Raw genomic sequence first — 12626 nt, 5'->3', positions numbered from 1 at the left:
AGCTGACTCATCTGACTTCATACTCAGAGGCACGAGGATAGTTATTCCAACTGTCCTACAAGAAAGAGCAATACAACTGGCACACGAAGGGCACCAGGGTATCGTCAAGACCAAAGCGCTGCTACGTACCAAAGTATGGTTCCCAGAGATTGATCGGAAAGCAGAATCTGCAGTTCAAAACTGTCTGCCATGCCAAGCTAGCACACCTGTCACACACACTGACCCTCTGCAGATGTCACCATTACCCGAAACGCCCTGGCACAGTGTCAGTGCAGACTTTTATGGACCACTCCCTACGGGGGAATACCTGCTCGTTATCACAGACGAGTATTCTCGCTATCCAGTCGTTGAAAGTGTACGCTCAACATCAGCATCTTCTGTTATCCCAGTCATTGACGAAGTGTTCTCCATGTTTGGAATCCCAAGGACAGTAAAAACTGACAATGGTCCTCCTTTTAACAGTGAGGCTTTCTCACAGTTTGCAGACTACCTAGGATTTCATCATTGCAAAATCACACCTTGTTGGCCTCAGGCGAATGCCATTGCTGAGAGATTTATGAGAACCCTATGCAAAGCACTGAGAGTTGCCGAGATGCAGGGCACACCATGGAGACAGCAACTAAACATCTTTCTTCGTGAGGACAGATCTACACCTCATTGCACAACAGCGAGCTCACCAGCTGAAATACTGTTTCAACGCCAGCTATACACCAAGCTCCCTTTCGTTAACACCACTCCACGGAAGTGTTCAGATGCTGAAGTGAGAGCAAGGGATGATAGTGCAAAGATCAAGATGAAGGTGATCGCAGATGCAACTCGTCGCGCCAGACCACACTCACCAAGTCTGGGTGACACAGTGCTGCATCGCCAACCCAAGCACAACAAATTATCCACACCATACAATGCAAAACCCTATAAAGTGACTAAAGTTAAGGGTTCTGAAATTACAGCTACAAGGGATGGACACTCAATTGTCAGGAATGCCTCATTCTTCAAGAAAATCAGACATGGACTTGAAGATGCCCCACCTGGACGGCATGTCGACCCCGCCTTAACAGACAAGCCCGGATACCCAGTCAGATCAAACAGACGCGTACCTATGCATCTGTCTGATTACATCACATCTAAGACTTGAATATCTGAGTGACCCGTTAAAGGTTACGCTGCGTGTAACATGTTTGTTGTTCCTGACTCTAACACTGTAACCAGTATTCTAGTGTTGAATGTTGATAGTGATTAGTCAGAGATCTGCGCAAATGCAGTGCTGTTTAAGTGATGTTTAGGTGTGGAGAAACTCAAGTAATAAGAACGTTCAGTAATTTTATTAGGTGTTGTTATCATAGGTTCAGATTAATAATTCACCTCACTGAGTACCTATGTTTGTTAAAGAAAAAAAAAAAAAGGAGGTGATTGTGATGTTTACAGAACTTTTATTTTGAAAGGTCGAATGTAAGGCAGAAGGAGGATATAGAAAAAGGAGACAACAGAAAACGGTAGATGAACAAGTTAGCGCTGCAGACTGTGTTGCCGCTGCAAGCCTGAGAATTAAAGAATGGAACTGAGAAATACTGAAGGTGTCATCATTAATGTTTGAGGCATGCAAACATAACAGTACCGCTGAAAGCGGCCGTCATCCAGGCGCAGCTCCTGGAGCAAATGGTGAAAACTCCAAAAAAACTTTAAAAAAAAAAACAACAAAAAAACAAAAAAAAACATCCCCATTTTAAAATGTCATGTGACCATCTGATTGGCTTACGGAATGATGATGTCACAAGATGTGACATCATTAATACCTTTGATCCTTTGAAGTTCTGAAGTCTATAAATAGGGATCAGAAGCAGCAATTTTAAAGCAGTTTGTTCGCAGACTTCAAACGTTCGACACGAGATACATTTGCAAATATTTCTAAGCCTTTTCAGAGTCACTGTGCACAGGCTCCAACATGGGACGAAAACGCCGACAAAGAAAAATAAATAATGCTGCCTCTCCTTCGTGGTCTGGCCAGCCAATCTCTTCAGGAGAAATAACCATGGATGTTGTCTTATCAATCCAAAGGGCATTACAGGAAAGTCAGAAGGAAAACTCTGACCTCCATGACAAAGTTAAACAAATTGAAGAAGAGAAGCTTCAACTAGAGGAGAAGTGCAGACAATTGGAAGCACGAAATAAAGACCTGGAAGGAAAACAGCAACGGCAGCCTGATATAAAAATTATCAATGAGGGAATGAAGTTTGGTCAAGGACGAAAGAATTTTTTTTCCCGTATTTTTTCATCGGGAACACAGAGTGCCGAATTAAAAGAAACATCTGCCCAGCTTCAAGGAAAGAAAGCTACTATTGAGGAGATACAGATACTTCAAGGAAAGCTCGATGAAGCTGAGAAAACAATTGAAAAAATCCGCCAACAGAAGACTGAACAGGAAATACAAATGGAGCACAAACTGAAAGAGCTTCTTGAAGAAAAAAAGCAACAGGAAGAAGAAAAACGTATTATCCAGGACTTTGAGAGAAGGAATCTAGAACTGCGAGAATTTTGTAATGAAATGAAGGAAAAAACATCTGAACTGGAAAGAAAAAAGACAATACGATTGCAGCGCAAACTCAAAGACATGAGGGAAATGTGCGTAGATCTGGCAGTCAGGTTTGGTGAAACAGAGTGCAAAAATATAGAGCTTCTTGAAGAAAAAGAGAAACAGGAAGAAGAAAAACGTATTCTCCAGGATTTTGAGAGAAGGAATCTAGAACTGCGAGAATTTTGTAATGAAATGAAGGACAAAACACCTGAACTGGAAAGAGAAACAGAAATACCAATGGAGGACAAACTCAAAGCCATGAGGGAAATGTACGTAGAGCTGAAAGTCAGGTTTGATGAAACAGAGTGCAAAAATAAAGAGCTTCTTGAAGAAAAAGAGAAACAGGAAGAAGAAAAACGTATTCTCCAGGACTTTGAGAGAAGGAATCTAGAACTGCGAGAATTTTATAATGAAATGAGGGAAAAAACACCTGACCTGGAAAGAGAAAAGGAAATACTGGAAAGACAATGTTCAGAGATGCAGTGTACGATCGATGGAATGAGGAAAGAACACTCAGAGCTCATGAATGAGATGTTGTTGAGGGTCAGTGACTTGAAGAGCCAAATAAGTGAAATGCAGGCACAAAAGCAACAACAAGAGAAAAAATATGAATACCTGCTGCTTATGCATCAAGTATTCAAGAGAAAAATTGACCTGATAGAAGAGATGTACAAGAAAAAACAAGAGAGAAATACAGACATGTGCAAGGCAAATCGAATGGAGGAGGCAACATACGAAGACCCGAAAGAAAAGCCTAGAAAAGAACAAGCAGGATTAAAAGAAATGGAGCAAAGATGCAAGCAACTCGAGGAGCAAAATGCAGAAACAAACGATCAGTTGAGAACCCTTATCCTGGAGAAAAAAGCGCTCATGGAAAAATACCTGGAAATGAAGAAAAGAGGCGTCTGCTGGTTATTCAGATGATTTAGCCTCGTCCTCCTCCACCTGTGATCCATCTTCATTTTCACCTCTCCTGTCCCCCCTCTCCCTTTCTCTCCTAACACATATTCCCTACCTTCTTAATCTTTTTTCTTTTTTTCACCCCCCCCCCCCCCCCCAACCAGTCCCAGCAGTTGACTGCCCCCTCCTGAGCCTGGTTCTGCTGGAGGCTTCTGCCCGTTAAAAGGCAGTTTTTCCTCCCCACTGTCGCCTAGTGCTTGCTCAGAGGGGATTGTTGGGGTTTTCTCTCCTCCTCCCTTCCCCCCTTCCCCCCTTACCCCTTCTCCCCCCCCCCTTCATTTATTTATTTGATTGTTTAAGTTTCCTTTTATGTTGTTTCTGTAGTTACTTGTTTTACTTTTTTCAACTTATGTAACAAAATAATAAACCAATTGAATTTATCCTTTGAGTATTTTTCATCTAATCTTTACAGAATTAAGCTCTGTCTTTTATTTGCTTGTTAAAACTCTATAAATGGTGAAGTAAAAACCTGGGATATGGTTTAAAACATTGAAATAGACTAACCAACTAGTCTAAAACTAAGAAACACTTAAATATTACGTTAAATTGAAAACAGTTACTGTAAAAAGAGATATCCCTGTTCATAAATGTCATGTGATAATCTCATTGGCTTATGGAGTGATGATGACATCATCACTCCTGGAGGGAAAAAGAAGCACAAAATTGGCAGGAAGACGAAGAAAAAACACGGCATAATGATACTTTTACGTTTTGAAATCTACAAAGGTTTGCACTGTGAGAATCAACTTGTGAGAACTGTGACTAATCTTCGTGTGTGTGTGTAAAAAAAAAATAAATAAATAAAGTGTATAAAGTGTGTGGCGAGGGGCTAGTTATTCTGAGAAACCCTGCTGCAATAAATGAGGGACCACTGTATATACTTTCTCTATGAGTCTCCAGGTGAAGGCACAGCCATGAAGTCGTCCACTAGACAGTCCCAGATGGCCGTCGCTACCTGGGGGATGATCTGGCACACCGTGGACACACCGACTCTGTAACTGAACGCGATGGTCCTGGAGGAGTCCCTGGTGTCAAGGAACCTGGACAAAATTGTTCAAAATTAATATTATGTGTACTGCAGTTACAAAATTACAAAAAATTACAAAATATTCAAACTCCAAAATACTTTTGTGATGTCAGATTTAAATTACAAAACATAAATCTTACATAAAACATTTTGTAATTATAAGGATAATTACATAATATAAATTAGATATAATATAAAACAGTCAGTTGTGTTTTGTTTTAACTTTAACATATCATAATTTGATTGGTAGCAACTTTTACCACTACAGTGAGCCAATCACTCATAATTCCTAAACATGTCAATCAGGTAGGAATGAAGTAAGACATTAATAGAAATAAAGAGTTGTATGTAGCCCTTTCCTTGCATAAATCATTGTTAATATTTTTGAAAAATTAGCCTGTGATAAGACAGCATATCAAGATAGAATATGCTGGATAGAACCATATAACTAAAGATGAACCAAACTGTTCACAATTTTATCTAACTCTCAGTTTTAAGAAAGGCTGGTGACCCCTGTTATAGAGTCTGACAGCTGCTGGGATTATATACAAATATTCAACTATACCAGAATTAAACCAGGTCTAAATAAAAAAAAAGGAGTGAGTATCACTACAAAGATCAACCCACAGTGGTCCTCATACCACAGTTTGATATCAGCAAACACCGAGAGCATACACTGATATGACACCACAGCCATGCTATCAATGCAAACACTGATAACACAGCATAAATCGAATTAAATCGGGACTTGATGAGACCGTTTGAGCATGTGCGGTAACGATATATATCACGATATAAGCCAAATAACTATATATGTAAGATTTAAATGTGCTGTTGCTCACAAGTAAAATGTGAAATAATCAGCAGCTTGTTTTGATTTAAATATTTATTTCCCATAATAAGTTCAACAGGGCAGATGTACTTAAAATGAGGCTTCAGTTTAGGCAAAATAAAGGCAAATATTACAAACTACACAAAAAGTAGCCGCTAAAGCCTTTAAGTTTCAAAATAGAACAAACAAAACAGACTACTAAATTGTCAGTTCCACTTAGAAACAAAATATTAATTCTAAGAATAAATCTTAGTTTATTTTACAGAAGAAGAGACAAAATTGACTAACTTATATAATATTGCTTTGGAAGCGCTGTCTGAGAGACATGTTTATGTTCAAGGAGTTGGTAACGAGGATCCATTACCTTAATTAGCTGCTTGAATCCTTCATTGTGGACCGTGTTTATTGGTAGCATGTCTTTAGCAAGACAGTAAGCTATGGCATTCGTTATGTTGCTATGTCTCTTAGCTTTTTTGTCATATGGTAAGACGCTGGAGAAAGCAGACTCAATTGACTGTTGCTGCTTCACAGGGATTCCCCTGGTTGTTTTCGATGACGAATTAGCGCTTTCAGTCAGAGATTGAGCGTGGGTGGTACTGCTTCAGGTGATAAAAAAGGTTTGTTGTATTTCCAGACTTTGTGCAAACATGCTTTCGGCACAATTTACAGTGCCCGTTACTCTGTTTTTTGTCAGACTTCAAATAGCCGAAAAACCTCCACACTACGGAACTTCTCTGGCCTTTCCTTTCGACAATCTCTCCGGCATTGGAACCGTCATCTGTGCTCTCTTCGGTAACTTGGTCACCTAGACTTTTCTCTAGTCGGAACACTCATTTTCTCCATTACCCGGCCTCACGGCGGCTGGCTGCTTCCCAAACAAATACACATGCGCGGCTTGGCACTTGAGCTGTACATAACAAGATACATGACGTGATGCTGCGGCTGTGATTGGTTCGGCTCTGCACTACTTAATTTGTATTGGCTATTCATTTTTTATAAGAGAGGAAGAGAGAGAAAGATGAGGTCTATCGCAATAATTTAATTTTTCTATCGAGAAAAAGGTATTTCGCAATACATATCGTTATTGTTCTATCGCCCAGCTCTAATCGGTTTGTCTCCTCCTGTCCTGTCGGTGGCGCTGTCACTTGGTGTTCGCTCGCTCTGTGGTATAGTATCGCTTCCTGTTCCTGCTCAAACACAGTGGTGTTTCTGAGTAGCTTATTTGCTTAGCAGTTTAATTAACAACTTTTAAATACATTCTTTTTTTTCCACAGTATAATCTTCACGTGCTTCATCCGAAGCACACTTTCTGTGTACTCACTACCTAATTTATAGCCAAAGTATTCACTCACTGTCTCTGTACTGTTTCGCTAGCTTAGCTCGTAGCCGACCCGTTAGCTTCATGGCTACTTCACCTGTCCCTTCTGCACTTTCTTGCTCATTGTGTCAGATGTTTAGTTACTCCTCGGCCTCCTTTAGCAGTAATGATATCTGTAACAAATGTAGCATATTTGCAGCTCTGGAGGCCAGGATTACTGATCTGGAGACTCGGCTTTGCACCCTTCTCTCACCCTTAGCTAGCCAGGCCCCTTTAGCTGGTGCAGCCGAAGATAGCGTAGGCCCCGCTAGCTGTTCCCCGGCAAATCCCAAGCAGCTGCGGAAAGAAGGCGGCTGGGTAACGGTGAGGAGGAAGCATAGTCCTAAACAGAAGCCCCAGGTACACCACCAACCCGTTCATGTGTCTAACCGTTTTTCCCCACTCGGTGACACACCCGCTGGGGGTCAAACTCTGGTAATTGGTGATTCTGTTCTCAGACATGTGAAGCTAGAGACACCGGCAACCATAGTCAATTGTCTTCCAGGGGCCAGAGCAGGCGACATTGAAGGAAATTTAAAACTGCTGGCTAAGGGTAAACGTAAATTCAGTAAAATCATAATTCACGTCGGCAGTAATGACACCCGGTTACGCCAATCGGAAGTCACTAAAATCAATATTGAATCGGTGTGTAACTTTGCCAAAACAATGTCGGACTCTGTAGTTTTCTCTGGTCCCCTCCCCAATCAGACCAGGAGTGACATGTTTAGCCGCATGTTCTCCTTAAATTGCTGGCTGTCTGAGTGGTGTCCCAGAAATGATGTGGGCTTCATAGATAATTGGCAAACCTTCTGGAGGAAACCTGGTCTTGTTAGGAGAGATGGCATCCATCCCACTTTGGATGGAGCAGCTCTCATTTCTAGAAATATCGACAAATTTATTAAACCCCTCAAAACATGACTATCCAGAGTTGGGACCAGGAAGCAGAGTTGCAGTCTTACACGCCTCTCTGCAGCTTCTCTCCTCCTGCTACCCCCCCAAAAACCCATCTCCATAGAGACTGTGTCTGCTTCCAAAAAGACAAAAAACAAACTAAAAACCAGCAACAAACAACTTAAACATTTACAAAGAAAGAACAATACAGTATCCACATCTGAACCAAAGAGTAAAACAGTGAAATGTGGATTATTAAATATTAGGTCTCTCTCCTCCAAGTCTCTGTTAGTACATGACTTAATAATTGATCAACAAATTGATTTACTCTGCCTTACAGAAACCTGGTTGCAGCAGGATGATTATGTTAGTTTAAATGAATCAACACCCCCGAGTCATTCTAACTACCAGAAATCTCGAAGCACAGGTCGAGGGGGCGGTTTTGCAGCAATTTTTCACACCAGTCTATTAATTAATGAAAGACCAAGACAGACTTTTAATTCATTTGAAAGCCTGATGCTTAACATTGTCCACCCCAGCTGTGAAACTCAGAAACCAGTCTTACTTGTTATCATCTATCGTCCACCTGGGACTTACACAGAGTTTCTGTCTGATTTCTCAGACTTTATATCTAATTTAGTTCTGAGCTCAGATAAAATAATTATTGTGGGTGATTTTAACATCCATGTTGATGCTAAAAATGACAGCCTCAACATGGCATTTAATCTGTTGTTAGACTCAATTGGTTTCTCTCAAAATGTAAAAGAACCCACCCACCACTTTAATCACACTCTAGATCTTGTTTTAACATATGGCATAGAAACTGAACATTTAACAGTGTTTCCTGAAAACCCTCTCCTGTCTGATCATTTCTTGATAACATTTACATTTACAATAATTGATTACGCAGCAGTGGAGAGTGGACTTTATCAAAGTAGATGTCTTTCTGAAAGCGCTGTAACTAAGTTTAAGAATATAATCCAGCCACTGTTATCATCGTCAATGCCCTGTACCAACACAGAGCAGAGCAGCTATCTGAACGCTACCCCAACAGAGGTCGATTATCTTGTTAATAATTTCACCTCCTCACTACGTACGACTCTGGATACTGTAGCTCCGGTGAAAACTAAGGTCTCTAATCAGAAGTACCTGACCCCGTGGTATAATTCTCAAACACGTACCCTAAAGCAGATGACTCGTAATCTGGAGAGGAAATGGCGTGTCACAAATTTAGAGGATCATCATTTAGCCTGGAGAAATAGTTTGTTGCTTTATAAGAAAGCCCTCGGCAAAGCCAGAACAGCTTACTACTCATCACTGATTGAAGAAAATAAGAACAACCCCAGGTTTCTCTTCAGCACTGTAGCCAGGCTGACAAAAAGTCAGAGCTCTTTTGAGCCAACCATCCCCCTTTAACGTTAACTAGTGATGACTTCATGAACTTCTTCACAAATAAAATTTTTATCATTAGAGAAAAAATTACCAATAATCATCCCACAGATGTAATATAATCTACAGCTACTCTTAGTTCCATTGATGTTAAGTTAGACTCTTTTTCTCCAATCGATCTTTCTGAGTTAACTTCAATAATTACTTCCTCCAAACCATCAACGTGTCTTTTAGACCCCATTCCTACAAAACTGCTCAAAGACGTCCTGCCATTGATTAATTCTTCGATCTTATATATGATCAACCTATCTCTAATAATCGGCTATGTACCACAGGCCTTCAAGGTGGCTGCAGTTAAACCTTACTCAAAAAGCCATCTCTAGACCCAGCAGTCTTAGCTAATTATAGGCCAATCTCCAACCTTCCTTTCATATCAAAAATCCTTGAAAGAGTAGTTGTCAAACAGCTAACAGATCATCTGCAGAGGAATGGTTTATTTGAAGAGTTTCAGTCAGGTTTCAGAGTTCATCACAGCACAGAAACAGCTTTAGTGAAGGTTACAAATGATCTTCTTATGGCCTCTGACAGTGGACTCATCTCTGTGCTTGTCCTTCTTGACCTTAGTGCAGCGTTCGATACTGTTGACCATAATATCCTGTTAGAGCGATTAGAACATGCTGTAGGTATTACAGGTATTGCACTGCAGTGGTTTGTATCATATCTATCTAATAGACTCCAATTTGTGCATGTAAATGGAGAGTCCTCTTCACACACTGAGGTTAATTATGGAGTTCCACAGGGTTCAGTGCTAGGACCAATTCTGTTTACATTATACATGCTTCCCCTAGGCAGCATCATTAGAAGACATAGCATACATTTTCACTGCTATGCAGATGACACCCAGCTCTATCTGTCCATAAAGCCAGATAACACACACCAATTAGTTAAACTGCAGGAATGTCTTAAAGACATAAAGACTTGGATGGCCACTAACTTTCTGCTTCTTAACTCAGATAAAACTGAGGTCATTGTACTCGGCGCTGAAAAGCTTAGAAATATGGTATCTAACCAGATTCTTACTCTGGATGGCATTACCTTGGCCTCCAGTAACACTGTGAGGAACCTTGGAGTCATTTTTGATCAGGATATGTCCTTCAACGCACATATTAAACAAATATGTAAGACTGCGTTCTTCCATTTGCGCAACATCTCTAAAATTAGAAATATCCTGTCTCAGAGTGATGCTGAAAAACTAGTTCATGCATTTATTACTTCCAGGCTGGACTACTGCAATTCATTATTATCAGGATGTCCAAAAAACTCACTGAAAAGCCTTCAGTTAATCCAAAATGCTGCAGCAAGAGTACTGACAGGGACTAGAAAGAGAGAGCATATTTCTCCTGTTTTGGCTTCCCTTCATTGGCTTCCTGTTAAATCCAGAATTGAATTCAAAATCCTGCTCCTCACATACAAGGTCTTAAATAATCAGGCCCCATCTTATCTTAATGACCTTGTAGTACCATATTACCCTATTAGAGCACTTCGCTCCCGCTCTGCAGGCCTACTTGTTGTTCCTAGAGTATTTAAAAGTAGAATGGGAGGGAGAGCCTTCAGTTTTCAGGCCCCTCTTCTGTGGAACCAGATTCCAGTTTGGATTCGGGAGACAGACACTATCTCTACTTTTAAGATTAGGCTTAAAACTTTCCTTTTTGCTAAAGCATATAGTTAGGGCTGGACCAGGTGACCCTGAATCCTCCCTTAGTTATGCTGCAATAGATGTAGGCTGCCGGGGGATTCCCATGATGCATTGAGTTTTTCCTTTCCAGTCACCTTTCTCACTCACTATGTGTTAATAGACCTCTCTGTATTGAATCATGTCTGTTATTAATCTCTGTCTCTCTTCCAGAGCATGTCTTTTATCCTGTCTTCCTTCTCTCACCCCAACCGGTCGCAGCAGATGGCCGCCCCTCCCTGAGCCTGGTTCTGCCGGAGGTTTCTTCCTGTTAAAAGGGAGTTTTTCCTTCCCACTGTCGCCAAAGTGCTTGCTCATAGGGGGTCATATGATTGTTGGGCTTTTCTCTGTATCTATGAAGCGCCTTGAGGCGACATTTGTTGTGATTTGGCGCTATATAAATAAAATTGAATTGAATTGAATTGAATAATCACTGATATATATTCTTTTCTTCTGTATAACGTATTTTCCACAAAAAAAATCCTTTAATTTTCTCAAAAATCGAGAATGTGCCTTATGTATGAATTCTGGTGACCTCGAACCGATTTCTGCGTGCAAAAATTGTTTAAAAAACGTCAAGAAAATTTTTTTAGCACAACTTTGGTAAGCCGCACTGCTTGATGGATTGTCAGAGCATTACGGCTGCCGTAGTGAGGAGCTTCGCGGAGTAATCTGGGTCCAAAACTCCGTCCATTTCAGGTCCCAAAGTCAAACGAACACTAAGAGTTAAAAACGGTCTAAATTCTTTCATCTTTAATTGAATCCTCAGCGTTGCTGCTTTATCGGGTGTAACAATTACGTTTTACATCCATGAAAACAGAATTTATTAAATTTAACGGAGTTAGAAGTTAACAGGAAGTTAGCTCGCTAGTTTACACCTAAACATTTCATACCATGTTCTGACAGAGACTTTTGAAACTAATGAAAACGTACAGCTCTGCTACCACTTCCAACATAAATGAAGACAGAAAACTAAACGGCAGAGGCGTTTGTAGGGTTACTGAAGTTGGATTACCTGGTATATAATGTTGTGCTACGTGATTGCTAGCGACACAGCTATGTTAGCATAACATTAGCACAGTGAAGCTGGAGGATGAACGCCAACTTTTGCTCCACTCATTAAAAGTTAACGTGAGGGATTCTGGTGGTCAGGGACAAATGCAATCGCAAAGCAGGATGCTATACACGGGCCAAACTTCAGTCAGGAGAACAACTGAGATTATTCATCCACAATACGAGGTTAGTTATTAATATACTGCAACAACATGGGAATACAACAGCTGCGACAGAATTCAACATTAATGAATCAATGTTACGGAAGTGGAGGAAGCCCAGTTTTTGGCTTGCCCCATATTTCAAAAGTGCTTCATCTCTTTGCTATGACTGTCGCCCGCCATAATTTGCAGATGATAATGGTTTTAGCCGCCGCTATGCTTTCGACCAAAACAGGCGCAGCTTGATGACATCATCAACATGCGCTATCGGATAGAGCGGTATAGTCAAAATCTCTATCGTTGGCCAAATTTATATTGTTTCTATCAGATATCGTTTATATCGCCCACCCCTACTCGCCCTCAAACTGGGCGAGGGAAAGACGGTGGTACCTGTGATGTTTACAGAACTTTTATTTTGAAAGGTCGAATGTAAGGCGGAAGGAGGATATAGAAAAAGGAGACAACAGAAAACGGTAGATGAACAAGTTAGCGCTGCAGACTGTGTTGCCGCTGCAAGCCTGAGAATTAAAGAATGGAACTGAGAAATACTGAAGGTGTCATCATTAATGTTTGAGGCATGCAAACATTACACTGGCGACGAGAGTAAAGGTTACAACCAAAGCAAGACGAAGGAAGTTGCCCTACCCGGAGC

At 40.7% G+C, this 12626-nt stretch overlaps 1 protein-coding gene across 1 annotated transcript; it reads left to right on the top strand.

Annotated features, from left to right (window-relative positions):
- Positions 1-1942: 1942 nt before the first annotated feature.
- On the top strand, positions 1943-3496 carry LOC148100812 (uncharacterized). The gene is made up of 2 exons (XM_087846955.1): positions 1943-2436; positions 2596-3496. The coding sequence occupies exons 1-2, from the start codon at positions 1943-1945 to the stop codon at positions 3494-3496; spliced, it is 1395 nt and encodes a 464-aa protein (XP_087703081.1).
- Positions 3497-12626: the final 9130 nt, after the last annotated feature.

This window comes from Neolamprologus brichardi, chromosome 10 (assembly GCF_056152115.1).
Source record: "Neolamprologus brichardi isolate AB-2024 chromosome 10, ASM5615211v1, whole genome shotgun sequence".
In the NCBI taxonomy this organism is placed as follows: domain Eukaryota; kingdom Metazoa; phylum Chordata; class Actinopteri; order Cichliformes; family Cichlidae; genus Neolamprologus; species Neolamprologus brichardi.
This window is presented reverse-complemented; position numbering and strand designations above follow the sequence as displayed.